Source organism: Elaeis guineensis, chromosome 11 (assembly GCF_000442705.2).
Source record: "Elaeis guineensis isolate ETL-2024a chromosome 11, EG11, whole genome shotgun sequence".
Taxonomy (NCBI): Eukaryota; Viridiplantae; Streptophyta; class Magnoliopsida; order Arecales; family Arecaceae; genus Elaeis; species Elaeis guineensis.
In genome coordinates, this window is record NC_026003.2 from 119671832 (window position 1) to 119699327 (window position 27496).

The following is a 27496-nucleotide window of genomic DNA, read 5'->3' on the forward strand; positions in this document are numbered from 1 at the left end:
CCTCGCTCTCCTCCTCCCTCCCTCCAAACTCTCGCGTCTTCTCCTCCCTGCCTTCGTTGCCACGATGTGAGAACCCGCGAAGGCAGAGGCGAAGGCGGGAAGAAGAAGAGGAAAGGTTTCCAAGAAGCCCAAAGCAAGGGATCCGATCATGTCTTCTTGCGTGGAATTGGGCTACCGGACCTCCTCCATGCTCGGCTCTCGAAGCTCCCGGCTCCTCCTCCTTCCCGCCGCCCTCCGTGGCTCCGTCCGGTTCCGGTGTGTCCTGGACCTCCTGCCCCCCTCGCTCGGCACCGCCATCACCTCCGGCAACGCGATTGTCGCCGCGGCCGCGGCCGCCAGCGGCTCCAGCACGGCGCACGCGGCTGTGACGTCGGCGCTCGCGCACGTGGCGGTCACGGCCGTCGCGATCGCCTCGGGGGCGTGCCTCTCCACCAAGGTCGATTTCCTTTGGCCCCGGGTGGAGGAACAGCCAGGTTCGCTTTCTTTTCCTCTTCTTCACAATGTATAGCTCAGTGATTCTCTGATTATATATATCGTTCTTGAAGAGTGGTCTGTGAAATAGTTGTAGGGATGGAACATGTGTCGTAGCAATATGGAACTTTGAGACTAAGCAAAAACATTTTTTAGGTAAATAATAATAATAATAATTATTTTGCTATGGCAATATATTAAAATCTTTGAAGCCTAAGGAGATCATCGTTTGATACATGAGAGTGCTTAAGGGTGTAAACGAGTTGAGCTGCTTACGAGCTACTCGAGCTTCAACTCGATAATTATCGAGCTCGAGTAGCTTGAATAGTTTTTCAAGTCGAGCTCGAATAGCAAGATATTCGGCTCGATAGCTCGCAAGTCTACTCGAGTTTATATATATTTTGAATAATATTATTTTTATTTATAATATATATTAAATATATATTATTAGTTGGCTAAATGTCGATTTTGAGCTCGAGTATGACTCGGTTAATATTCGAGTTGAGTCGAGTTGATCTCAAGTTTTGTCTATTATTTATTGAGTCGAGCTTGAGCTTGAGATATTAAGGCTTGCTTGATGTTGAATCAAGTTTCAAGTATGAATATTTTGAGTCAAATCAAGCTTGAGCTTCCAGCTACTTTATTCGGTTTGGCTCGATTGCACCCCTAAGAGTGCTGATGGCTAGGAAGCATGATGATCAATGAAGAAATAGATAGATACAAAATAAGCAAACATGGTCTTCCTTTTAGAAACTCTTCTTGGATTATGTGAATGCCACCCTAGAAAAATAATTAGTCTGCAAGAGAGAGGGGCATTGAGTGGAATGATGGTCTGGACGAATAAATGGTATCTTTATGTTGTCAATTGTGGAAGGAACTTTATTGGAATGGATTGGTGAATTTTCTGAAATGTTTTTTAGTTTTTAAAATTTGAAGAGCATGGTTTAGGTAGGCTTAATTTTGGTTCTAATGATTAGCATTTCCAGTCAAGGTTGTGGAATGGTTTACACATTGTATAATAAGACAGAATGGACATCGGTGTTTTGTATGAAGGGAGCCTTGAATCATTAGGTTCACTTTTGAGGAAGTAATGCGGTTCTAGTAATAGGATTTTGTTAGGCAATGTGTGGTAAATCATCCTCTCCTTTACAATGATATTACTTAATATCCTCTCCTTTACAATGATATTACTTAATCCATTTATGGACAACATTCATTTAAGTAAAAGTCTACAAAGTTTTTGTTCTTGAAGATTAGGGTTCAAAGTTTCCATTAACTCACCATAGAGGTTTATAGAAGTTGGTTGGTACTAAGAATCAGTTCTTTTATGCTCCATTCATGGGGTTCGAGGACCCTATCCCTGTTAATTCTAGTGCTTATGGTTAGAGCTCTTGGCTTTAAGGATCTGCAATGTTAAGTGATTCTAAAGCTCTGTTTGCTTCATGGATAAACCAGAGTATACCCAAATAAAGGCTGACAATCTGGCATTGTTCAGGTTTGTCCAGTCAAAACAACTTTTTGGCACTCATTCCTCTTTAACCAGGTTAAAACTCTAGAGGGGGAAGGGGTCCAAATAAATTTCTATTTAGAGAGGAACGAGTACCTGAATGAATAACTTTATCCAACTATTATGGTTAAAATTTTGCAGGAAACCAGATATGGCTTCGATGTTGGGAAATGAAGGTTGACTAACAAGATGAACATAACAGAAATAAGAATGTTAAGATGATGTGCTATGTGTTCAAGAAGAATATAGTTTGGAATGCTTGTAAGGAGTTGCTCCAATTAAGGGCAAAGTGATGGAGCATCTATCGAGATGGTATGAATGTTTATAACAAAAATTTAAGGATGTGCTAGTAAGGATAAATTCTCAAATACATCGAAAGGTCTAGAAAGAAGAGGGGATAACTTAAGTTAGCATGGATAAACGTTGTGAGTTGTGAGGATGTGGAAGATGTTGCACTCACAAAGGTGTCTTTAATTGGAATATTATTAAGGATTCTTAAATCTAACACCAGTCCATGAGTACAAGGCTCGAACTATTTTTGTTGATGCGAGGTGGAATCTGATTCTGCTATAGGATTTTCATTAGTATAAGACTTAAGTAGATTAAACTAGGAACCCAATATGAAGATCCCACTCCCCACCTCTCTCTCTCTCTCTATGAAGTGAAAATTGTAAAGTAGCAAGTACTTTAAGATTGTTTTGCCAGCTCAGTTTGAAAGGCTTATAACAGAGTCAGCTGATCGTTCTTGTTCGAGCTATTGAAGGCTGAGGTTTTTTGGATGAAGTGGAGGGAGTTGATACTTGGCCTTCAAAGTCATCAATGTTGATTAATGGAGCCCTAGGGTAATGGTTGTGATGTGGGCATGGGCTGCATCAGGGTGACCTGCTTTCCTAAAATTCTTCACAGAGCCTCTCAGGAGTATCTTTTATGGAGGTTTGGACTAGATGACTGTTGGAAGGTATCAGATCTTTACAATTCTCAGATGACATGCTGATAATTTTTAAACCGGAGGTTGATATTGTTAGAAACATGAAGTTTATTCATTATTCTTTCAATTGTTGTCTGGTTGGAAGATGAACTTTGAGAAAAGTGTGCGGTGTATCTTGGAGCCGAGGAGATTAGACTGACTGGATGCACTAATGTCCTTGTCTAATATTAAGGTACTCCTTTGCATGATGCTGAGCTAAAGGAGTATTTCCTCCTTTGTATGGAACAGGATTATGCTGTCATTTGGAGGGCATCTCATGTTGGTGAATGCAGTGTTGTCTGCTATCCCTGCATATTCAATTTCCATCTTCCTTGTGCCTTCTTGGTTACTACAAAAGATCGACACAATTTGACGGAATTTCTTATGGAAAGATGAGATTAGCAGAGGCAGTTGTTTGGTTAATTGAAAGGCTGTGTATAGAGGCAAGACAGAAGGTGGACTGGGAGCTCTAGATCTAAGAGCTCTCAATTTTTCATATTGGCCAAATGGTGGTGGAGGTAGTTTACCAAAGGTGTTATGAGTTGGGGGCATCTGATTGAGTGTAAGTATTATAAGGGATCAAGGAAATTGGGATGCCATTCATGTGTGTTGGGAGCTCTCTGGAGGAATGTGCTTGAAACTGGTCCTATTTCTTTGCTGGCCTCAAGTTCAGTATGGAAAATTGGAGGAAGATTTGGTTTTGGAGGGATGTTGGTTGTGCTGATCATAAGCTGGTGTAGCTTCTAATTTGAATTGTTGGGTTTCTGATGTTGTAAACAGCAGGTTGGTGAGTGTTAGTGGGTGCTGAACTTTAAAATGGATCTGAGTGGAGACCTTGCACATGAGATTGAACCTCTGAAGAATATCTTAGTTGTTGTTATCAATCCAAGAACTCAGTTCTTTGGCGGTGGGATAGAAGTAGCTGCTACACTGTCAAAAGCACCTATCTAGTGCTGAACTTCAGTGGATTGCTGGCTGTCTATTCAAACTTTTATGGTGGCTGCTTCTTCCTTCAAACATGATAATATTTTTCATGGCTGGCAATCCAATGTTGGCAATCTAGAACAACAGGGGGTGCTTGGTGAAGTGGTTAAAGGCTTGGCCTAGCAAGTGGAATAGCAAAGGTTCGAGTCCTGGGGCAGCCTGTTTGTGCAAAAAAAGGTCAAAGGTTAGGTCTGTCTCAAGTTTGCCCCTCCCAGGGCCCCGAACTGCGAGGACCATAACTGGGTAAATGTACTTTTTATGTAATTTATGTTGGGGATCCAAAAAAATATTTACTGGTGAGAATCTGAAGAAGAGGGGAACGCAGACATAATTTCTGAGGAAATTCAGCATTAAGCGACAGAATCTGACCTCTCAAAAAATTTTTGTTGCAAACCCAGCTCATGTTTTCACAAGATTGAATGAAATAATTTGAGAGATTGATGCAGATTTGACATAATTTATTGATTATAATCTGCAGTGGATTGCATCTTAATTACATGTGCTTAAACAGAAGACATTTGCTTCTTTTCCATTGATAGCTTCCACATAGATATACTTGCTCTGAAGCTGCACTTCTTGGTCCTTTATGCCTGCATATTAGATTGATATGCACCTTTACTTTGCATAAAGTTCGATTCTTATTTATGCTAATTATAGAATACTTTACATCATTTGTCTTTCTTGAACTGTGATTAGAAGCATGGCATCGAAGTCTGATCCAGTTTATTTTGAGCCAGCTCTGCAATAATGTTCCACATTCCATTCTTCTCATCTTTTATGTGATTGAAATATATATTCTGCAGATATTCTTGTATTGGAAGGAGTAGATGTAACAGGATACCCAATCTTCAATGATGAAAAGGTCTGATAATTTTCCTCTTCATCATGACTTCTATAATTATATACATGTTTTATGTCAAATAGATATCTATTCTTTATTGAGCAGGTGCAGAAGGCTATTGCATTTGCAACCAAAGCTCACCTTGGTCAATCAAGGAAAACAGGAGAGCCATATGTCACGCACTGCATCCATACTGGAAAAATATTAGCTGCTTTGGTGCCAGCAAGCGGGAAACGAGTATATATTTTCCTCTAGTGTTGATATTTAGTAGTTCTAGCAGGCTTCATCTCAAGGATCTGGATTTGCAGGACTATAATGGACATGACAATCTTCCTTTTGTTGAGAATGTGCATGTTGGGTTCATCTTCAATTTGTTTCTACTTTTGATGGCATATGTTCTATTACAGGCTGTAGATACAGTTATAGCTGGAATTCTTCATGATGTGATAGATGACACATTCGAAAATCTGACTAGCATAGAAAAAGAGTTTGGTGATGATGTAGCACGTTTGGTTGCTGGTGTTTCAAAGTTAAGCTATATAAACCAGGTAGGCAATAAAAGACCTTTTTATTTTTCAAAAACTTCATATGCAATTATGTAAATTTCAATCACTGTAGTGCATTCACCATTGATTTTCCTGTTCTGAAAAAAGTAGTAAGTTATGATCAGATATCTGATTAACACTCAAAGCTATGGTTGCTTTATTGATCATTGCATAAAGGAAGTAAAATTGCTAGAATCGTTAATTGCTTCTGAATGGAGTAACTCTTTTTCATATCAAGTAGACAGCAGTAGCAGGGTGTCTGTGTATATATGTGCATGTGCATGTGCTGAATTGTACAAATTATACGTGAGTTTAGTTTGGCTAGCAAAGATCCCAAGATTCAGGAGTTCGAAACTGACATTTACTTTAGTGGAATGTCTGACATTTACTTTAGTGGAATGTCTACTGTATAATGCTTATGCTAATACACCATTGCAGGAACTGAGTAAATTTTGTCCCTCCCTTCATGATTATTTTGAAAGAGTTTGTGTAGTGCAAAGGCTTTATCCTGAATATAAAATGATTGCTTGCCTAATTAATTTGTACAATTCATATCTTGCCTGTTAATTACATCATCATTCTGATTAGTGTCAGCACACTTATGAGAAAAAATAAGGAGAACATTAAGCATTTCTCCTCCCATCATAAAAGTACCTTTTGATTAATATCACCATCCAAAATTTCTTTCATACAATTGCCAGCTTAAGCAAAAGAGGGATGGTTTAATATCATTGAATAACAAAGCAGAGAAGTTTTTCTTCATTATTATTTTAACTTTAACTTTAACTTTTACATGTTCTGGATTTTTTACGCTCTAAATACTTAGACATGGCACTATACTCTTTCATACTATTGCTAGCTCAAGGAATCAACACTTGACACACAGTTTTAGATGTCCTACAAAAAACAATAGTGGGCGCATTTGGACTATTCACTCTCAACTAGAATTGCTCAAATACCCAGTGGCCCACCCAATCCTAGAGCATGGGCTTGGGCTTGGTTGTCCAGCCTGGTGGGCTGGACCAGGCCTAAAATTTGAGCTTATCCTTTAAATGGGTCGGGCTTTGGTTTGCATCAATGTGGCCCTAGCTCGGTTATTTAAATTAATAAATATATTATGTATATGTGATATCTCATAAGTACCCTTACAAGCTTGCAACATACATCCCTAACCCTTACATCCCTACTTTGTTAGAGGCTTAGAGCCTAGTTCATTTCATTACTGAATTAAGGAAAGGAGGTGGCGATGTCTAGGATTAGCGCCTCCACCTCGCCTCAACTCCGCACCCCACCATAAGGAGGAGTCGTCTCCCTTCCCAAACTGTGAAGGACCTCGCCTACCCTAGCTGATGGGTGTCTAGCTCGCCCCAGCAGCTCATGTACATGGCCTTATGGAGGGAGTCATTTGCCTGCTTCCGGCACTCCTTCCATTGCTGAGGAAGTGGGCGAAGCCGAACCGATGATTGGCATGAGCCTGGCCGGAGCAACCCGATCCTTGCTGGCATTGCACCGGGTGCCCCAATCTGTGTGGGTGTGGCATTGCACCACCGCTATATTTGCTATCATCCAACCCTGATTCAAGTAACTCATCTCTGTAGATCTTAGATTTTTGATGAGAATTCTGTGTTTTTGGCAAGGATGACCGTAAGCAAGAAAGCCCTCGAGTACTTCCATTTTTCGTTTGCTTACAATTTTTTGATTCTTTTTGATGATTGAATAAGAGACTAGGGCTATCACCGACATTATTTTGAAAAGTCTAGAAAGTCCGAGGCCCAGCCTGGAAGCTTGAAGCCTAATTGGTAACAAGCCCTGGCCTAGGAAGTAGGAGCGGGCTGAGGCCGCCTGGGCTAGGGCCTGACAAAATGATGTGGTACCTTGGTTTTAGCCTGACTTGAAGCTGACCCAGCCTGCCCATTAAGCAAGTCTACTCTCAACCATTCAAGTGTCAAATAAGATTGATGTAAAATGTCTAGACACTAAAAGCTTCATAGTTTTTTGCTTCCTTTTTTATGGTAGTATGACATGAAATCAAGTTTTTCCCAATAAATGGTATGAAATATGAATGACCAACCTAAACAACTATTATTGTAGTGTTTAATGTATTTTTCATTTTGTAATTAGATGCTGTTGCTTTTGGACACTGTCACAGTTTCCACCTGTATCGTGTGTTTACTAACACTTCATTCATTTTATCTTTTATATAAATCAACAAAAATGATGGTGGTATATAGCAGTATCAATATCTTCATGCACCTAACCATATACCAGAAATGGTCTGAAATATTCACAATAAAGCCTTGTAGTACTATCTTTGTTTCTATCAAGTGTTGATTAGTTGGTAGAAATAATGCTATCTTCATTACATGCTATGGAAGTTTGATTTCATTGATTGAAGAATTAAGAAGAAATCTTTGTTCTCTCTTAATTTGACTCCTGGTGTCTACGATTTTCTTATCCATATTCATAGATTGCAGTTTTCAATTTTGCATACGAAGTTTGCTTTTGATATATCATCTTGACAAAATTATGCTATATCAGAAGGAACATGCAAATTTTTAAGTCTGAAATTCTTTTCATGTTAGCATGCCACTTGATAGGGTGTGCCCACTTATGGATGACCTGTTATTTGGTTGGTGTTGTGCTAATTCCTGAGTCTATCAGCGTTGTATATCTTTTGCTTTCTTTTCATTACTAATGTTCAAAACTGTGCAGTTGCTGCGGAGACATCGACAGAAAACTGTAAGCAGAAGTACTCTTAGTTCCGAAGAGGTACTTTTTTATTTAATTTTTTAAAGAAAATGATGATCTTACACAAAGACAAGAACTTTAGCTTGATTCTGTGTTTGACTTTACACAATTTTTAATACTTTTTTCCAAGGGGGCATATGGTTATTGATCACCTAAGTAACTAAACATTTTATCTGTAAAAAGTGTATATGATATATGTTCCTGAATATTGGAATTTGGAAATAATCTCATCTACGACCAATGCAAGGGGGAATGAGCTTAATTTTGACCCTTCAAGTAAACCACTAAAACTCACTTGTCTCACCAGCAATATGCTTGCACTTATTGTATTTCAGCATAAATGCCCATCAAATACCTTTCTTGGTAACCAAGATATGTATGCTATCTCAAATTTGATAAAAATCATCCTTAGACTCATGCTATTTATTCAGTATTGCCCAAGTATGAAGATAGCCTCAAAAAAAATTTTTTTAGCTTCTAGGTACATGACCAAATTGTTTCTGTAAGACTGTTGTTACTTTTCTTAATCTCTGTTTTGTGAACATTGTCCTAGCATTTGTAGAGTGGCTTACAAGTTTAGTTTCATGGTTTTTGGTGTGATTTTACATGTAATTTTATTTTTATAAATAGTTGCCATAGTACTTCTCCAGACATTTGGCATTTTTATGTTTCAATATCTTATTCAATAAACATGTTAAATGAACTGAATTTTCTTTCATAATTTTCAAAACCTTGATTGATATACCACCGTCTTGGTGCTAATCCTTTGCATCCTTTCGCAGCTACCATTACAGTTTTTGAATGTTCCATGTGAAAATCTAGATATGAGCATTTCCTGGTTCGCCAGCATTCTGATATTTGTCAAGTTTGTCTCATGTCCCTGATTATCAGAACCATAAGATACCTCTTTTCTTACTGTTGTAATATAATTTTTTCCTCAAAGACATGCCTAGAGCACCTTTGCATTTCGTCCACCTAACTTTATGACATATTCCTCTCACCCCCCCCCTCTCTCTCCATTCTTCAAATGAGATCCAAGATATCAAATGAACTCACATGTTGTTAGCTCTTGGCCAACAATTTTTCCAATAGCCTCACTTTTCATTTAATTTTCACCAAAATAGCGTTTCATAATTTCACTTTCGGCATGAAACTGATGATGTTGGTTTTAGTAATTTTAAGAACCACAAAATCTAGCTAAACATTACCAATCCATTTAGTGTATCTATTTTTCACATCGAATTTAAGGGCTCCAAAGCTACAACTTGCAACTAGTTATTGTCAGTTATTCATGCTAAGGCTGGAAATAAAGGGCAAAGATTTTTTTCCCCTGCAAACCCTTTTTTATGACCTCACTATGGTGACCAGTATGGTTTTTTTTTATGCAAGACCGATATGGTTTACAATACTAAAATTGATATTCTTTGAAAAGGGAAGATCCCTAGGTTCAGGTGGTTGGATGTTTTCTAGCTACTGAAAAATGAAAGACTTGTTCAGCATCTTTTTTCATGAATTTGCTATATGATGATGCATTCATGTTGCTTGACACAATAATCATGTCTATGATGAACTATTTTCATGTTTTACAATATAGGCTTATGAGCCTCATGTAAACAATGACTTGTTTAGTCTCATTATTTTTTTCTTTCTTTTAGGCAAGTAATTTACGAGTTATGCTCTTGGGCATGGTTGATGATCCTCGTGTGGTACTCATCAAGTTGGCAGATCGTTTGCATAACATGCGAACCATGTACGGGCTGCTAAATCTATCATTCTCGTCAGTCTTATGTCAATCAACTATGTAGATAATCTGTATTTTAAGTTAAAAATAACTTTCTTTCATCTCAAGTTAATAAACTTAAGCTATATCATGTGTTTAAATTTTACATACATGCATACATACATACATGAAGAGCCTTTCTCCTGTATAGGGATTGTGTCGCTTCACCATTTTCTTGTGTCTATACTTTCATGGATAGAGCCATAGAGGTTTTATGGATTGGCTGATGTCATGCTAGTTTCTTAATTTTCTTATTCTGCAACTTTAAAACGACGTCAGCAGTATATCATCTATTTGATTTTCATCTTGTGAATATGTACGTCTGAAAAGTTCAGAGGAAACTGGTTTTTCTGGCTCAAAAGGAATGCATCTTTTCCCATTATCCTTTTATGTCACAGTTTCAGTGCTCAATGCCTATTCCGCATAATATTTCAGGCTTATTAAGGAACATTTTTTCTTTTTTCCCCCCCTCTCAAGTTAAACTGCTCCAAATTTCTTGGAGTGTATGAAATGATACTTATTTAACATTCAACTTTTTCTAAAACCTAATAAATCATCTTCACCATGGTCATGTAAACTAGTTATCCTCTGCGATTCGATATGGATTATGATAACTTTTTATGGTCTCATTTTCTGTCAACAAAGTCAAGGTAATTTACTGTTTATTTATGGATAAGATACTTTCTATCAGTTCATCACAATATTATAAATGTGCACATTTCTTTCTTCTATATTTCTTATATCTGGTTTTTGGATCTTGGAAAAGGATTGTTATGACTTTCAAGGTGCACTAGCTTTGCAGCTAAAACTATTGATGTTCATAAATTGGAAAATTTTGCATCTATCGAATCATTGAATGTGTTGAATGTGTATGATGAAGTCTCTGTACTAAAATGTTGAGGTCTGACACCCATTTTGGTCCATTCTTTCAGCTATGCTTTATCATTGCCCAAAGCTCAAGCTGTTGCTCAGGAGACGTTAGCTGTATGGTGCTCTCTTGCTTGTAGATTGGGAGTTTGGGCTTTAAAAGCTGAACTGGAAGATTTGTGTTTTGCCGTCCTTCAGGTGTGTCATCACATTTTTCTGAACTTGTGATATTGCAAACACTTGCAAAAAACACTGAATTAAAACTTAGTAGCAAAGGTGCATCTCATCTGTGTTACAAAGCTGAAGATTTCCCAATAAAAATGCAAAACGTTTTGTGATGTTCTTGATTTTTTTTATAGCATGGTTTGTAAATACTTTTTTCTTATGAAGCTATCAAATACTGTGATAAATTTAAATTTCTTTGTTTATTTCATTTTGATTATATCAAAGTAGTAAGCAGAATTTTAAGTTTAGGGGATATTAATGCATGCTAGGTTTTTTGGTGATCTTTATTTTTTATAGCTTTGATTTCTTTTTTTTTCTCACAATTTTTTGTTTGTCACTTTTTTCTTTTATTTTTGGACTTAGTCTTTTCTTTTTGCCTGAATTTAAATTGTTTCTTTTCAAAGGCAACATCATTTCATGGATGTAAGTTGTGAATAATATTATTCTGATTATCTGGAGCCTAGAAGCACTTCAAAGCATGCTGTCTTTTTAATATATCCAATTTTTTATGGTAAAATGATAAAACAAAACAAAGTCCATCAAGTATGTCAGCAAGCTTTGGTTTTCTTTTCTGCCCCATCATTTTAGCTGTATGACCACCATATAAGCATGAGAATCAATGCTGTTTTCCAATCATGGCTCTGCTACATGTTTGGGCCTTTGGGTTCCAAAAATTATTCCAGGATCAACATTTTCTTTTTTAACCTTATGCAGCCACAGACATTCAGGAAACTGCGATCTGAGCTTGCTTCTATGTGGGATCCTACCAACAATTCTAGAAGTCTGAGAAGATTATCTACCAGAGCTGATTTTCTTGTACCACTGGATGATAGTGATACAATCTCCAACCATGACTGGTCTCTTTCAGCTGATGAAGAAAGAACAAATATGAGGGTGAGATCAATATAACAATGAATACATTATTTTTTAGGTACACAATAATTGCTGAGGATTAATGATGTAGTTTATAAGAATGAATTTTCTAGCTTGATTTGTGGGTTTTGCGATAGAACTACATGGGTCATATCAAGCATCCTGCATCTTCAACACAAGGTGAAGACTGATATTCTGATAATTAAATGTCACCTTTTTCTTCATTTTATCTAGTGTAGGGTGGTACCAAATGCATTTTTTTGGGATGAGACATCGCTGAATAGTTAACTTTGTCCAATAGCATTTTAAGTAAAATCAGCCGTTTACCTTAATTGATCATAGAATAAATATGAGAAAGCAGGTTATAAACATGTATCACTTTATGGTGGTCCATCTCAATTCAAATAACTATGACATATATCAATACAAGTTAATATCCAGTGATTTAGGCCTGTACATATGGTGCAGAATTATGCATTTTTGTCCTTTCCAGTAACTTTCTGGCATGATGTGTTATACATATTATGAATATGGTATGGGGGCAATAAGCATTTTAAATTTTTAATCCTTGGTTCATAGCTCTTTTGGGCTAGTAATTACTGGTATAATTAACGCTGGAGATAATTGCAACTAGGGTTGTTTTCTGGAACAAAGCATATCATGCTATCTTAGATTATATAATTATTAATTACTTGCATACTACATGTCGAATGAATGTGGTTTAGAAAAACAAAATTTAAAAGGACAATAAAACTGTGATGGTTTAGTGTGGAAAGCAACGTGTAGGACTGGCAAATGACCCATAGAAACATGAAAAGTGATGAAGCTAAAAGAGCTGTTCCTTTCAGTGGATTATGAGCAAGAATTAGTTGCCTCAAATGAAGGAATAAGATTGTCTAATAGTGTACTCAAGATATCGGGAAGGTTGTCACTCTTATAGGTTTTGCGAGTCGATTGCCCAGAACATCGAGTTGTATCATGGTCAACTTTGCCCTTAAAGTAAGAAAACTACATCACACAGAGCAATTAGGAGGGATTTGTTCCGGTCATCAGGTCAGAAACTAAAGTAGATACTTCTAGTGCATCAAAGGGCAATACAGATAATATAACAACGAAGTGCTTTTAGAAATTATTTTGATGTGATGAAGTCACTATTAGTGCCCTATCTCTTGCTACATTTATTTGATGGGAAGGCATGTGAAGATGTTCAACCAAGGAAAAATGAGAAACCCTTGAGGAGAAAAAAATAAGGTTGTTGGAGTATTTAAAGGTTATTGGAGTATTTAAAGGTTTTACTACAAACTGTGTCTAGTCTTGGACAGTTTTTGACTAATCCTAGGAAGGTTTTCGAGCACTATTGGAGAACTACTATTTTTCTGAGTCTTGAGTTGAGTATAAAGTTTTTTTGGTGCCAACTTTTTCTAGGGATGTTGGTATACTGTAGCTTTATAATAGTTGGTGCACAAACTGGAATTGAAGATGGGGAAGCATCCAAATTTGTGCAGTGTCATTTGGTTAACTGATTCCTCTTTCCATATCACTTTATTCTTTTAATACCTTTGGTCAGGTAAATATGATAAACTTTCAGTTTGGTATGATAGGAACCCACAAAAGGTTTTGTACATCTGTTGTGGTCACTATTATTTGATATGCAATCCTTGGTGTATGTTTTTAACCTAAATCTGTTTGCGGAGATTTAAACTTCATCAAATTTCTATCCTGCAATTTGCTTCTTTTTGAAATCATCATCATTCTTTTTTTTCTAAAATAATTATGTATATGTACATATATAGCTTTTTTTTTTTTATTAGTATTCATCTAAACACTGTTCTTGATAATCAAACTTCTGTTACCCTGCTTCGTAAGATGAGGAGTTCTATTTTTCTTGAAAACCACTACCTTAATTCAATCCGGAGCAGTAACATATCATAACTACATGCCAAAAGACTTGTCCTTTATATATGTTACATGTCCAGTAGTTAAAGACAACTAGTAGACTGTTCTTGCTATTGTGGTTTCTTTGCTTTGAGTACATGCAATACAAACAATTGCCTCTTACTGTTGTCAATGTGTCATTTCTTTTTGCAATTTCTGGTGCTCAGACTTCCAGTTATTTTTTATCTGCAGGACCTTTTGCAGGCTGTATTGCCATTTGATCTGTTGCTGGATCGAAAAAAGCGCACTAGCTTTCTTAATAATCTCAGGAAATGCTCAGAAGCCCCAGAAACAAAGCCAAAGGTTGTCAGTGATGCTGCAATTGCATTAGCATCTCTAGCAGTTTGCGAGGAAGCACTTGAAAGGGAATTACTGATATCTACCTCGTAAGACTGCAACATATGCTGACTTTACTAGCTTAGTTAAAAGAGTATTTGATTTATATGCTTTGAAGTTGGAAGTGTCTGTCTTCTCAACTTATGTATTATATGCATGGGACATCATGATCATGTCCCTAACCTCGCTTTGCTAACTTGTTGTTCTGAATTCTGATGTTTCTGCTGTTCAGCTATATACCTGGGATGGAAGTAACTCTATCCAGTCGACTAAAAAGCTTGTATAGTATCTATTGCAAGGTATGCTGAGGCATGCTTATCTTTCTGCCTGTTCCAATATGTTTGAGTCATGTCTGTATAATGTCTCAGTGTCCACCACATTCTTGTCATTCTTACCAGCATGAAGAGAAGAAATGGCATTTGGAATAAGACCAATATTTGCATGTTTTCACATAGTTTATGTCAACATATTAGTTATGTTTCATGGAAGGTCGGTGGTAGCTCAAAGTTGCAGAAGGTTAGAGATCAGGAGAATGGCTTGTTGTGTCGTGAAAGTTAAGAAATATGTTCATTGTAATGGCAAATTACTGCCTAAATTATTGACTTGTCGCTACTTACTATGTGCCCTCAAGTCAGAAACATTTGTTCCGAATGTTTGGAACTTTAGATGTGGAATAGCTTATGAATTATTTATGTATTTTAAGTTGGAAACAATCTGCTTAGCCAGGTTCATCTTCACAAGGATATTTGAGGACCCTGCTTCCGAATTTCTAAAGAAGTGACCTTACCAATTCCTCGGTTCAGCATAACCATACCTTGGAGAAATAATCTGTGCAATATATGCCATTCCATATTGTGGGCATGACACATTCTCTCACAACAGCTACTTACACAGATCTGCTGTTCACTTTATGCAGCATTTTCATTTCTCTCCGTATGCCCATGATATTATTCTTATACATTAACATCCATCAGATTACTACTGTGGTACATAAGCTTTCTCCAACCTGATAAATATCATGCTGTACATTCTCTCTTACTCTATTGATCTTTCCACTTATTTCTTAAATAACCTTTCTAGAGAAAGCAAATTGACTTCTGTCTGCAGTTTTATCCAATGAATATGTTTGTCTCATATTTGAAGATGTTGTGATTAGTTCTTACTTTGCTCAACTTTTTTTTTTTTTTCTGAAACAGATGAAAAGGAAAGATGTTGGCATCAGGCAAGTCTATGATGCTCGTGCGCTGAGGGTGATTGTTGGGGATAAGAATGGAACACTACATGGACCTGCTGTCAAGTGCTGCTACAGTCTTCTTGACATTGTACATAGGTGATGAATAAATGGCATAAAACATTTCGATTATTTCCTAAATTGAACTAACTTTGTTAATGTGGTTTTGGAAGGCAGGAAGCTGGTTTGAATTACTGTTTTCTGCTTCCTGCTGTAGGTGAAATTTAATAATTGAACTACTACCTTAGGATTTCGGATACCTGATCTATATTCTTGAAGGCAGCATTTGATTTTAGAATAAGGCTTGCAATGAACATTGTGTTGCAAACCTTAGCCTTTATGCCTGCCTGCCAAACAGTGTCTAGAGAGCATAAGCAAGGAACACTGATGCCAGTCCAACTTGGTTATCCCATGAATAACTATTCCAAGTGAAAGCTGTCATAAGATATTTCAGGCATAAAGCCGTCATTTACACCTGCCTTATTTTTCTTTTTTGTTTGTCTAATTGACAAAAGCACCCTCAACCAAAGGTTATTCCAGAAATTGTATCCAAACAAAAATAGAAATAACTTGTGGGTGGTTGTGCCCTAATAATTCCAATTGGCATGACTATTCTTTTTCCACCTTTCTTTTTCCAAATCAAATGAAGCCAAAATGTTTTTCCATGTTTTAGTATATTGATAATTCTAGTACCATTTCTGTTGCTTTTTGACTACTACTCTACGTAAGAGTAGAATTGATGAACTGTCATAGTTAAATGATGCAATTGTTAAGTGTATGCAGCACATTCTTGCTTTGAGTCACCAACATGATCCATTGTTACTGAATGGTGGCATTTCTGCCTGTATGTAGGCTGTGGACCCCAATTGATGGAGAGTTCGATGATTACATTGTCAATCCTAAGCCTAGTGGTTATCAGGTGAGCATCATATTAAGCTGATAAATTACATATACAGGATACCTTGTGACAAGCATACAGTTTTTCGTTTTCTGTCTCCAGTTGTCATGGTTTTTTCCCCAGCCAAGAATCAGAACCTCTTACAAGTTACGGGCTGTATCTATATCAGGCACTTGCTGATATAAACCAATATATCACTTTATGTCAGCTGATATAAACCGATATATCTTGAGATATTGGCTGATATGATATCAATACATTGGCCAAGAACTTTCCATGGTTTTTTTGTTATCTTAGTTGGGGACTTTAATTTACTAAATATTAGAATTAATGCTTAAAATGATAGCTAATTTCCTTTTTATTATATCTGTCAATGTTTCAATATTTTGGTCACTATGTATCAACCCCAATCTCACATATCTTGTTTGTTTAAAATTTCCTCCAGCCTTTCTCCTCGGCCAAGATGATCTGTTAGCTTGGCTCATCTTGGTGGAACTCACCCACTAAGATTGCTGAGATTTTGCTTATTGTAAAATTAAAATTCCATATGTTATTGTCATGTCAAATGAACTATGTACATAAGACAGCAAAAGAGGCAGTCTGTGCTGAGCTTTGGGCTGCTGGCTTGGTCATCTCGCAGGGTGTTCAAGGTTAGCTTGTGAGTGTTTGGGTTACTCTCCAGCCTGAGCATTTTGAACAAACCATGACTCTAGCCAACCTGACCGTTTGCTTATTTTTGTGAGTGGAAGATTGTTGAGATTGGTTGATTGTGAGCTTCAAAATGTGACTTGAGCTCATCTTGTTTTCTTGATCATTGAGCTAGTTGGCAGACTGAACTTGGGCAGTTCAGGAAGGTTTGGTTTTATAGTATCTCTATCTGCATAGATGCTTGTGTTTGTAATGAGACCCTTACAATGAATATCAGCACTTCACTTGAGGGCATGTTTGCTTGGAAGTTACCACTCGAAAGTGAAGGCATCCACTTTCCCAAATGGAGTTCAATCCACCCCCTGCTGGAGTTGTTTCAGCACTCTATCAGGAATTCGAGGCTTAAAATCAGCAATGTGGTTCACTTCCCCCAGCCCAAGCATGTGGAAGTCTATATCCACTGTGACCCATTTTAGACCTTCCATTTCCAACCGTGGACATCTTAAGATTGAAAGTGCTTATAGTAAGACTGAGGTGAAGAAACCAGAGTGCCAAGAAATGGGGAAGAGGCTGGAGTTGTACATGTAGGAGACTAAGAATCATATAGAGGGAAGAGCTAGAGAAAAGTGTTAGAGATAATTCCTTTTCCGTTTTATGTTCAAGACTACTCCACTTAGGAGGAAGGTGCCAAACAGCTAAGTCCAATTGGCAATGATCTCAAACATTGAGTTGCTACAGTAAATCATGCAAATGTCAATATGAAGTAATGCAGTGAGCTCAAGGTAAAAACATAGAGACTTGCTTGATTTGATGTTATTTCGCCATCGTCGTTTGGTGACAGTGGTGCATTTGTGTAGAAATTGTGCATCAAAGAAAGACATGGATGCAAGGGCCCAGCTGCATGAGGGAATAGTTAAGGTAGCGGAAGAAGCATTATGGCTTTGACAGCATGTGGAGTTCATGCATTAGAAGCAAATGCTAAAACCTTAGTTTCCAATGAGTTGGTATAATAGAGAGAGAGAGAGAGAGAGCAGTGGCCAGACAAAAGTGGAATAACAGGAGAGGGAAGTGGGGAGGAGGGGCATGGGAGAGGGAGAGGGAGAGGGAGAGGAGAATATAATAGACATGCAGAGGAGGGCAGGACCAGCAACAGGGAAGGAAGAGAGACAGAGAGATGGTGTGGACAGGGCTAGGAGCAGTGGTGGGAAGGGAGGGAGTGTATACGTCACCTGGATATCAAGTATGGCAGTTTCTTTAATCTCTATCAAGCAATTTATCTCGGCATAAAAAAACTCTGATCTTGCTTCATCTTGGAATCACCCACCCACCAAGATTGCTGACATATTGGTCCTTGAAAACCGTGATTAGCGCACACAAATTATCTCGAAAGACTGGTCCAAAGTATTGTTGAGTGTCATGCATGCTTTTAAAGCTGTTTATATTATCTATCGGTGTCAGCCATAAGGCTTCCACATATTTATTTGCTGTTAGTGTAAATGTGCAATGATAATTGCAATTGAGATTGGATTGTGCTAGATGTTATACATACCTGGCAGATTTTTAGGAAGACTGTGCCTGCAATATACCTTGAATGTAATTGTTAGCATGTGGTGGACCCAGCAGAATGACTGACAACTTTGATATATCAGCTTTTAGAACACACCTATATCTGTGATTGATGAATGTGCTACTAGTATTCGTACATAAAATGGACACAATTAGCTTGTGCAAGATTACCAGAGTCCAGCATGTCTTGACGGTGTGGTATGGGGTTCTATATGGTAAAATGTCATGTAGGTAGGGGTGGAAATTTATGATCCGATCCGTCAACCTGATCTCTGAACGACCCACTTTAAGCAGGTTCGGGTATGACATAAATAGGTTTGGGTCATAAACAGGTTAATCCATCTAGATCTATTCATACACCGATCCTAGAGCTCAATTGGTGTACCAAGTAAACGCCGTTTTCGTCAAGGAAGTAATGGGTTGAGTTTAGGCTTAGACCTTTGACCCGTTTAACCGTTTAATAATGGATCGGATCGTAACCGACTTATTTAAGCCATTTAAGATCTGTCTAAAACTTGCTTAACCTATTTTTTGCCCGATTTAACCTAACTTGCTTAATCTGTTTAATTTATTTAAATCCATTGAATCCGTTAAAAGCCCACTTAACTTATTTGACCCATATAAGCTGACTTGACCGGTTTAATAAATGGATTATGCAAGTCGGGTCGAGTTGTTTAATAAATTGGTTGGATTCGAATCTGAATTTTTGACCTAATTAATAAACTGATTGGATCTAGATTGGTGACTTTTTGACTCAACTCACATCCGACCCAGTCCGACTCGATTGCCATCCCTACATATGGGTCAAGGCCTATTGGGATTTTTATGGGCCAAGGCATATAGGGATTTTTATGTTACTAAACAACAAACTGGTGGTATGTGAACCAAAGGACAGTTTGTGTTTAGTGATAATCACCTTGATGATTAGTAAGAATATCGAAGAACATATCAAAATTTCCAGTCATATTGTCAATGAAATATATTTTATCTAAGGACCTTGTGCACATTTTTTTCTTTTTAAGGCCTTTTTGTGAACATAATGTTGGAATTTTTCAATAGGTTCACATTGTTTTAAAGCTGATATAATTTAGGTATTTTGGCAACAACCAATCTACATATTTAGATCACCTTGTTTAAGAACATTAGAGACCTTTCTTTTTCCATTTTTAGACCTCCAAGAAAGTTTGAGCAGTATTTTGTGTCAATATCTCTTGTTTTATCGAATCAAGGTAATAGACATACAGTGATGCAGCAGTATGCCGCCAGCAGGTACCATGACTACCTAGTATATGTCAAGCTTCGTAGGAGCTAGCAGATTCAGAAGTTTTCACTGGCTCTTCCTATAAATTTTCCGTTAGAGACAATATTGAATTTTAGCCAAGTTTCTATATTTGTAGTAGAATAATTTTAGCAGGTTTCCTTATTGTTGAATCCTATTTCAAGTATGATTCTGTATCAGCCTATCGGGTTTAATGCCTGTATTAGGATTAGGGGTCATGTCCTATATATGCATCTAATACATTGCATGGGCCCTTTGACATATTAAAAAAAAAAAATCGACATAATTTCCTTCACCAAGTGAAAGGTTCTTCAATCCACTTTGCTTCTGTTTGTTTGTTAATCTTCAAAGTATAATTCTAACAATCAAATCAAAGTATAACCCCAAGTCCCGACAATCAAATCGTCCCTTTATCCTTTCCTGCTGCATCATATAGGCCACATGGCTAGATGGGCCATAGTTTGAGCATCCATCTAGGAAAAAAAATTCTACTAGAAATTAGCAAGGAAAAAAAAAATTCAAACATAATAACAACTAGAGCTGCTAATCTGCACATCTTGACACAGAGAATCTAATTCCTTTCTTTTTTTTGATATTTATACTGATAAGAAATCATTCCATGCTGCATTCAAGGTAATACGACTGGAGAAAATGATACAACACATATGACCCTGTTTGGATGTGCATGTAGGGATTATAGAAACATTATAGAAATGTGCCATGATGGACATGACAGACAATATAACTCATTTCACTTATCCATAAAATATTAGGTTTTCTTTTTCTTTTACTCATGGAACTGAAAAATTAACGGCACTTAACTGATGTAGCATCAGCTACCAGCAGATACGCTAAACTTAAAACCACTTGGATAACAAGTTGAATTTTAAGACTTTGCTGTGGATTAGGGAGATTGAAGCAAGTGATTAACAGGGTATAAAAGATAGGAATACTTCTCATAAGTATTCAGCCATTATAGCTACAAGTGCATCTGTTATAGACTATCAAACTTTTGCCTAAATAGAGAATGAAGAACAAAACAGCCTTAATAACCTTTCCACTAAAATCAGGATTGAAAACCACCTCAATCACAGATTACATTGCCCGAAATTGTCATCTGGGATTTTTTATTAACTGAGTCAATCTGTTGCATCTCTGAAGTCATAAATTCTCTCTGTGTCATGCACAAGCAGCAATCTGTTGTCCCTGTTCCAAGTTTGAACAGTTGTGGCTTGAGTAGCCCATAGCTCATTGGCAAATCTAAGTTTTGTCAAGGATATGCCCGTAAGATCTGTTTCCATGTTAGAAAGAAAGACGAGAATGTTTGAGATGAGCTAATTGTTTCATAATAAAGGCAGGGTGGAGGTGGTAGATTTAGGAGGGAGTTCATGCTCTATTGAAAGCTTTCAAGACAAAGGCATAAGAACTGAAGTGTGATGGTCAGAAAGGAATTAATAGAGCTTTCTGTGGAATGGATGTATAGATTGGAGCGCTGGACAGTAGCAACAGCAAATTCTAAAGCTGCTCACATATATAAAGGAAATGACTTCACATTGAAAACAGAATAGATTCAAATACTCTTTTCTCATTAAAAAGACCTTGCTATATAGTTTGCTAATTATAACCCTAGAATAATATGATATTTTGAAATCACTGGTGCCTCAGAATACATTGCCCAGAGTTCATTCTCAAAAAAGATCTCATTGCTTTTGTTATTCTTATGGTTGGCAGTTTGCTGTTCTATCTCTCTCTCTCTCTCTCGGATTGATTTGCTTTAGTCTGTTTCAGTCTCTTCATACTGCAGTGCAAGGTCCTGACAGCTCACCTTTAGAGGTGCAAATAAGAACACAGGTAGAACATCTTTTCTACTGTACTGTTTGCAATCATATAGCATTAGAATTGCATAGCTATGCTAATATTAAAAATGACATTTTCATGTGTAGCGAATGCATGAGCATGCAGAATTTGGACTAGCTGCACATTGGTTATATAAGGAGAATAAGTTTGAACAGAGAAGCACCATAGATTCTAAGATTGATGCATCTTCTTACCAATCGAAAGCTTTGGAAGATGAGGCAGACATTCAAGATGAGAATCCCTGGAAGTACAATTCAATAAAAGTGGGGCATCCTGTCCTTAGAATAGAGGGTAGTCAACTACTTGCTGCGGTCATTGTCAGGTTCAGTAAATCTTGGTCATATTTTCTTAGAGAGTGACATTAAAAGGATTTATTTTTATATGTATCGTGACTAGTTGAATTGGGATATTGCAGGGTCGATAAAGGGGGAAGAGAGCTGCTTGTTGCTGTGAGTTTTAGTATGGAAGCTTCTGAAACAGTAGCTGAAAGAAGATTGTTTTTCCAGAAAGAATGTTGGGAAGCTTATGCTAGGCTTTATAAAAAGGTTATGCTTAATGCTTTATACTAAGATTACTGTCATTAGATGCTTACATTATATGATGGTTCGAAAGTATGAAATTTCATCCTTTTTAATATTTATTGGTATTATCAATCATTGACAGATGTAAAATATCTACATACAACACTGGTATCTCCAAAGGATCAATGATCTGTGCGGCAGTTATTTATCACAGTTACAACTTACAGACAGAGCAAAAAGGATTTAAAAAAATAGATTGTTCCTGCAAATGGGGTTAATCATATCCATCTTTTACTTAAACTTACCGACCTCTGAAGAGAACTTCTGTCAAATGATGTTGCTCCTATTCTTTTTAGATTGGCTTTTATTAGAAATTCGATTTACATACTGAAGATTTAAATTAGATTGTTTGTTCCCACTACATATATACTGTGTACTCATGGTTCAAGTTGTTTTTCAGATCATATTACATTGGCTATGGTGCTCAATTCTATACAGCTCACTAGACAGTAGACAGCACGTTCTCTTATAATTAATGATGCTTTCAGATTTATGTTGTGGATTAAATCTTTGTTAGGATCACTCTCATAGCTACTGAACATGATGGTAGTTTCATATTTCTAAGAGACTACCTATAGGAACCATAAGTACTGTGAATTTTCTCTGACGTTGATTTTATGTATGTATGCATGCATGCATGCATGCATGTGACATAACGATGCACTTTTCCTACCATACATTTATCACATCTCGATCAAGCTAATTAATATCTAAGATCCTTCACTCAGGCATGTCACATCATTGCCCTATCTTTTGTGGTTTTCTTTTCACTATAGCATGATTGCAATGTTTCTAAAACATTCCAGCTATCTTACCTATACCCTTTGGTTTGTTCCAAAGTACTAGCACCCAGCACGGAACAAAGTGCTAGCACCCAGCACTTTGAAGTGGTACACGTATACACTTGAGCATTGGTCCATGAGAAGAAATTCTTAGAGATTGAAGGTTTTTGCTTTTAATGCACCAGTTATTCATTTGGTTTAACTTCTGTCCTTTAGGTACCAAGGTAAAATTGCAGGGAAGGTCCTTTATTTTTCTTTATTTTACATTATATTTCATTGGTGTCAACAACAAGATCACCAACATCAGCAACTTTGTTTATGTATATCTCTTATTCAACTGGGAAAAAAAAGAAAATCGAGGGCCATTTGAATCCATAATCAATCGAATTGAAATTTGAGAACATAGGCTTTATGAGAAATTACATCTTGCATATTTACTACTAGATTATCAGATTTCATTTTAAGATTGTATAGCAATCATTTAAGGATCTTTTTTGTTCTTAAGATGTCATTCCATGGCTTAAATTACAGCCAATTTTTACTTTCTTTGCATCCTTACTGTAAATGGAGTTTTGATATTTCATCACATAACAATAGCATTACGACCAATGATGTTTCTGATCGTGATTGATCTTTAAGTACCATTGGATAAGTTATTGAATTTTCGTAACATATTTTTGCCTTTGGCTGATAGAATGTCTTGCATATCTATTGCATGCTTATTTTGTTATATTTTCTGAAAATTAAAATTGGTTTTTAGGTTTCTGATCAATGGTGGTTCGCTCCTGGACATGGCGATTGGTGTACATGCCTTGAGAAGTACACACTTTGCCGAGATGGGATATTTCATAAGGTGCATATTGTACTAGTCATCCTTTATAGATAAGTAAATAAAAATTTGTGTTAGTCTGGAGGACTGCATTTGGCATGCTGGATTCATATCATATTTTATGTTATATTCAAATTTCAAGTCATTTTTATCCATTCATTTGCTTAACAAACTCAAAGGGAAAACACGGACTTCACTACGACTGTCAAACAAGCAAGCTGTTCATGTGAAGATTGTGTTTGGCTCAAAATGCAACTTGAAATTAGCTCCAATCAGTTAATAAACACACACACACACACACACGCACACACACACATGCACACACCTGCACACGCACGCACACGCACACGCACACGCACGCACGCACGCACATATATATATAGAGTGAGAGATACAAACACACATACACATATATATACACACATACAAACATATATAGATACACGCACGCACGCACGCACATATATATATAGAGTGAGAGATACAAACACACATATACATATATATACACACACACAAACATATATAGATACACACACACACACATATATATAGAGTGAGAGATACAAACACACATATACATATATATACACACATACAAACATATATAGATACACACACACACACACACACACAGACATACATACATATATATATATATAGAGTGAGAGATACAAACACACATATACATATATATACACACATACAAACATATATAGATACACATGCACACACATGTACATATATCTACATATTTACACACACACACATATGTAGGTTGCAAAACTTAATGTTCGTGTGAAATGATATCAGCCGTCTTATCATTTAATCTAATAGCTTGGATGAGACCAAGCTTTTAAGATACCTGAGGTACACCATTACCAGCCCTGACCATATCTCTCCTCTCTTGAGCGATCCCTTTTTCAACACTCTCTCCCCTCCGCCTCCGTCAGCACCTCCATTCTCTAGGACATGACTTCTAGATTCATCGAGGACATCCCTGGTTCCCTTTCCTTCTATGGCCAATCTCAGCACCTTTCCAGCCTCTCTGTCCATTGAGACATCCACACCAGTCTATCGCTTGACCATATATCAACCATTCTTCTGACGTCCTCTGGCCACTTCCTTATCATTACCTCCACAGAGCTAAGCCATTCTGCCCCTTCTGTATCATCAACCTATCCACCAAGCATGGAGCCCATCCATTGTTTACACCTTTGCCAAGCCCAGCTTTTATCAAGCTAAGTGACTTCAAAATTGGCTTACTTTGTTTTCTGAACCTGATCAATCTCAGCTGGAGCTGGGTCGGTATTTGATGAACCTAGCTCAAGCTGCACAGTTGTTCCGAGCAGAGCTCTAGCTGGGTCTGGCTCCACTAATTTTGGCTTATTTACACTCATAGACTGCACTTTAATTTTTATAAGAGTATTCGAGCAGTAAATAGGCATATGTTCTCTCATAGAATATAACATATTACAAGTAAACATGAATCCATTCTGTGCTTGGGAGGCATTATATCAGTTAATATGACATCTGAATTGAAGACATTATGAAAGCGACGTGAACTCACCCACCTTGATTCACACACCAGAATGTACTTTAAAACAAACAGCTAAAAAAAAAAAAAATCAGTGGTTGGGAGGACCACCAAGAAGGCCATCTATTTGTTAAGCAGCATAGGAGAACAAAGGAACCTCCACATTAGTAGAAAAAAGCAAGTAAACAGACCAAACCAATATTGATGTTTCCAATATCAAAGAGAAGCCAAAGAGAATAATTCATAATCCTCTAGGCCAGAATACTAGTCTTCAATACAATTTTGGGCCATGAAGTGATAAGGCATTCCTTCATCAGAAAAGCCGGTTATGGCAGCATAGCCCAGCTGTATTGGTTGATGTACCAGTGGATAGGCTGATTTATGCGGTTCTAGCTTAGAAGTGTTTTGTTTCCGAATCTTTTTTATTCATCCACAGTATACAATTTTTTTTTTTTTGGGGGGGTGGGGGAGCAAAGAAAGTTGAGAAAAAGAATATATAAAAGAAGAGAGAGAGAGAGAGAGGAAATTGTTAAGAGGGTGTCATAATCATCTTTTTTGTTGGCAAGATACCACCAATATTTTTTCTTTCAAGTTAAATTCTTTTTGTGCTTAAATGATGTGAAAATTTGGGTATCCTCATATTTCTTTCTAATTATTTGCATTACCTTGATAAACATAATTTTCTAACCTGTATAGCATTGATGGTAGAATTTGATATTCTTTGAAATTCAGATAACAATAGTTGGTACAAATTTCTCAAACAATATTTTACATATTTCAGCCTTAATTTATTTTTTAAATGTCTTTTATTTTGTCTAACACATTTATACTCACAGCATATCAGCTGTCATGCTGCTTCATATCAATATCCTCTCTCTTGTTTCTAGTTATTAAATTTGTGCTGGATATATTTTTGCTACTATAGTGATCGGTCTCTTTACAAACCAACAACTGCCTATGTAAAAATATTAAGCAACTTACTAAAGGACATCTACCACTTCCTTTCTCGTGCAGCAAGACCAATTTCAGCGCCTGTTGCCCACCTTCATTCAAGTAATAGATTTGACTGAGCAGGAGGAAGCTGAGTATTGGATGGTTGTGTCTGCTGTATTTGAGGGAAAACAGATCCTTTCTGTTCCATCCAGTTCAAGTTACGCTGAGAAGTCAGGCCTTGACTCATCTACTCTAACTCCTGTGGAAGATGGCATAAATAACAAGGTTAGCCTATAATCACACCTCTTATGGGCAGGGGAAAAAGGGCTGAAGATGCAACACTCTAACCTTAAACTGGTTTTAAATATTCTGCTATATCCCACGCAGTCCTCCTAGCAGGCTGAATAAGTTCACTGAATATATCATCGCGTGAACTTTAAATACTTTGTCAGAGCAAACCTAATTTACTTGATGCCTCTGGGATGGTTCCAAAATGTGTGTAGAATCTATTTTATGGAGTATACCAGATCAGTTTGAAGGTTGGCTAATTAACCTATAAAGTTAAGCAGAATAGATTAATGTGAAGTTGATCAGAATTGACTTGGCAAATTAGGGATCTCTCCATGTTTTTTCCTGCACAACCTATTTGTTGACCGCTGCAAGATGTTGATATAGATTCTATCAATAGGTGCATCTACTGAGGACAATGCTTCGGTGGGAGGAGCAGGTGCGGCATGGTTCATCCATGGGAGAAAGAAAGCATGTGGCAAGCACATACAGTGGATCCGATCCTATAAATCTTGGTGAAGTTGTGATCATACGATTGCCTCATGGTGAGATAATGAGGATGAGATCTGGTAGCACTGCTGCTGATGCTGCAAGGAGGATAGGCCTGGAGGGGAAGCTAGTATTGGTAAACGGCCAACTTGTTTTGCCACATACGAAGCTCAAGGATGGTGATATAGTCGAAGTAAGGGGGTAGCCGTTACTATCGTGGAAACTTCTCACGAAGCTCACATTTTGACAAATTAGAGAGATTTGCTTGATCATCTGTTGGATGGTAAATTTAGTGCTGTTAGAGGTTAGTAGACCCAAATCCCTTTGTACAGATTGATTATCAAAAAGGAATCTCTGATTCTACTATGATGTACATATACTTGTACAGATAAAGATAGTTCAAGTCGTTGAATGTAACTTTGCCATCAGGTAAACTGTTAACAGTTGCAATAGGTCAGGTTCGAACGTCTTTTGATGCAATGATGCATGGTTTCAGTAA

General features: G+C 37.2%; 1 protein-coding gene across 2 annotated transcripts; it reads left to right on the top strand.

Annotated features, from left to right (window-relative positions):
- Positions 1 to 27496, top strand: LOC105053793 (uncharacterized). 2 transcript variants are annotated; one of them, XM_073246258.1, is made up of 18 exons: positions 1 to 473; positions 4733 to 4791; positions 4876 to 5007; positions 5178 to 5318; positions 8028 to 8084; positions 9719 to 9813; positions 10776 to 10908; positions 11650 to 11829; positions 13936 to 14129; positions 14312 to 14378; positions 15276 to 15409; positions 16163 to 16229; positions 21433 to 21552; positions 21645 to 21880; positions 21974 to 22103; positions 23682 to 23774; positions 26302 to 26505; positions 26909 to 27496. In XM_073246258.1, the coding sequence occupies exons 1-18, from the start codon at positions 149 to 151 to the stop codon at positions 27200 to 27202; spliced, it is 2661 nt and encodes an 886-aa protein (XP_073102359.1). In that variant the 5' UTR covers positions 1 to 148; the 3' UTR covers positions 27203 to 27496. The 2 variants fall into 2 exon arrangements, with proteins under 2 accessions (XP_073102359.1, XP_010933384.1); XM_010935082.4 differs by having other exon boundaries at positions 21490 to 21552.